The sequence below is a fragment of the Tachysurus vachellii genome, chromosome 26 (assembly GCF_030014155.1).
Source record: "Tachysurus vachellii isolate PV-2020 chromosome 26, HZAU_Pvac_v1, whole genome shotgun sequence".
Taxonomy (NCBI): Eukaryota; Metazoa; Chordata; class Actinopteri; order Siluriformes; family Bagridae; genus Tachysurus; species Tachysurus vachellii.
This window is the reverse complement of record NC_083485.1, coordinates 157501-160000: the sequence shown is the minus strand read 5'-3', so window position 1 is coordinate 160000 and position 2500 is coordinate 157501. Positions and strand designations below refer to the sequence as shown.

General features: G+C 33.7%; 1 protein-coding gene across 1 annotated transcript in view; it reads right to left on the bottom strand.

Moving 5' to 3' along the window:
* The window catches only part of cchcr1 (coiled-coil alpha-helical rod protein 1), an 8787-nt gene extending 7512 nt beyond the window's left edge, over positions 1–1275 (bottom strand). Inside the window, exons 1-2 of the mRNA XM_060863323.1 lie at positions 1086–1275; positions 1–157 (exon numbers count right to left, since the gene is read on the bottom strand). The exon at positions 1–157 is cut by the window's left edge and continues 150 nt beyond it. Coding sequence (XP_060719306.1) covers positions 1–157; positions 1086–1149 — 221 coding nt within the window. The 5' untranslated portion in view covers positions 1150–1275. The remainder of the gene's footprint in view (positions 158–1085) is intronic.
* Positions 1276–2500: the final 1225 nt, after the last annotated feature.

Below are 2500 nucleotides of genomic sequence, written 5' to 3'. Positions count from 1 at the left end.
TGGAGGGCCCATGGATCTGCCCCATGTGGGAGGGGGATTGAAGTGCACATGGGAGTCACAGAGGTGAGGGTGGGAGTAGAGGATGATGTCACAGTAGAAGTAGCAGTGAAGTGAGATGGAGTAAGCAGGGTTAGATGAGGGGAGGCGCCGGTCATGCCTGTAACACACACACACAGACACACACACACACACAGACACACACACACACACAGACAGAGACAGACAGACAGACAGACACACACACACACACAGACAGAGACACACATACACAGAGACACACGCGCACACACGCACACACACGCACACACAGACAGAAACACACATACACAGAGACATGCTTAAATGTGAATCTAAGTCACTCTCCTCAGAACTTGTCTGTTAGCCGGTAGCTAACACTAACACTAAGTCTAACACTAACATTAACACTAACACTAACATTAACACTAACTCTGACATTAACATTAACTCTAACACTAACACTAACTGTAACACTAACATTAACTCTACCACTAACACTAACACGAAGTCTAACACTAACACTAACATTAACTGTAACACTAACATTAACATTAACTCTACCACTAACATTAACACTAACATTGACTGTAACACTAACATTAACACTAAGTCTAACACTAACAATAACATTAACACTAACAATAACATTAACACTAACATTAACTGTAACACTAACATTAACTCTACCACTAACACTAACTTAACACTAACATTAACTGTAACACTAACACTAAGTCTAACACTAACATTAATACTAACACTAACACTAAGTCTAACACTAACACTAAGTCTAACACTAACATTAACACTAACATTAACTCTACCACTAACATTAACACTAACATTAATACTAACACTAACACTAAGTCTAACACTAACATTAATACTAACACTAACATTAACACTAACATTAACATTAACTCTACCACTAACATTCACACTAACATTAACACTAACACTAACATTAACACTAACATTAACTCTACCACTAACATTCACACTAACATTAACACTAACATTCACACTAACATTAACACTAACACTAGCCGTTCGTACAGTATCATTACCTGATAAACGTGTCTCCATGAAGTCAGACGGAGAGTTTAACTTGTCCACATCGCGCTTTAACATCGTATTTAACACTTATGATGAAAATCACAGCGGAATAAAAACTGTGATGTTTATGAACTTTACTACTAGGTATAAAACAAACCGCCTCGCGCATCAAAAACAGCTGAACGCGGAAGTGTTGCTACAGTGACACTTCCTGTTCTCCCGGAAGGAGCTTTCTCGGATTATTTTTATAACTTTGTATTGCTTTTGTTGGTTTGATTATTTATTAGAGTAATACTAACAATATAAATAAAATAAAATAAATATTTCCCTCATAACCTTAGCATTTAAAATGTGTTAAAAGTGTTTGATGTGGAGCTTGAACATTTATATAAACATGTAGCTTCACATTATACAGCATGACATCATCTCTTTTGTGTATATATGTGTGTATGTGTGTATATGTGTGTGTATATGTGAATATATGTGTATATATGTGTGTGTGTATGTGTGTGTTTATATGTGTGTTTGTGTTTATATGTGTGTATATGTGTATATATGTGTGTGTGTATTTATATGTGTGTATGTGTGTGTATATGTGTATATATGTGTGTGTATATGTGTATATATGTGTGTGTTTATGTGTTTACATGTGTGTGTTTATGTGTGTATGTGTGTGTATATGTGAATATATGTGTGTGTATGTGTGTGTTTATGTGTTTATGTGTGTGTATATGTGAATATATGTGTGTGTATATGTGTATATATGTGTGTGTATGTGTGTGTTTATATGTGTGTGTTTATGTGTTTATATGTGTGTGTGTGTGTGTATATGTGTATATATGTGTGTGTTTATGTGTTTACATGTGTATGTGTGTGTATATGTGAATATATGTGTGTGTATGTGTGTGTTTATGTGTTTATATGTGTGTATATGTATATATGTGTATGTGTGGGTATATATGTGCATATATGTGTGTATGTGTGTGTATATGTGTTTATATGTGTGTATGTGTGTGTATATGTGTATATGTGTGTATATATGTGTATATATGTGTGTGTATGTGTGTTTATGTGTTTATATGTGTGTATATGTGTATATATGTGTGTATATGTGAATATGTGTGTGTATATGTGTATATATGTGTGTGTATGTGTGTTTATGTGTTTATATGTGTGTGTATGTGTGTGTTTATGTGTTTATGTGTGTGTTTATGTGTTTATATGTGTGTATATGTGTGTATATGTGAATGTGTGTGTATATGTGTATATATGTGTGTGTATGTGTGTGTTTATGTGTTTATATGTGTGTGTATGTGTGTGTTTATGTGTTTATATGTGTGTATATATGTGTATATATGTGTGTATATGTGTGTATATGTGTATATATGTGTGAATATATGTGTATATGTGTATATATGTGTGTATA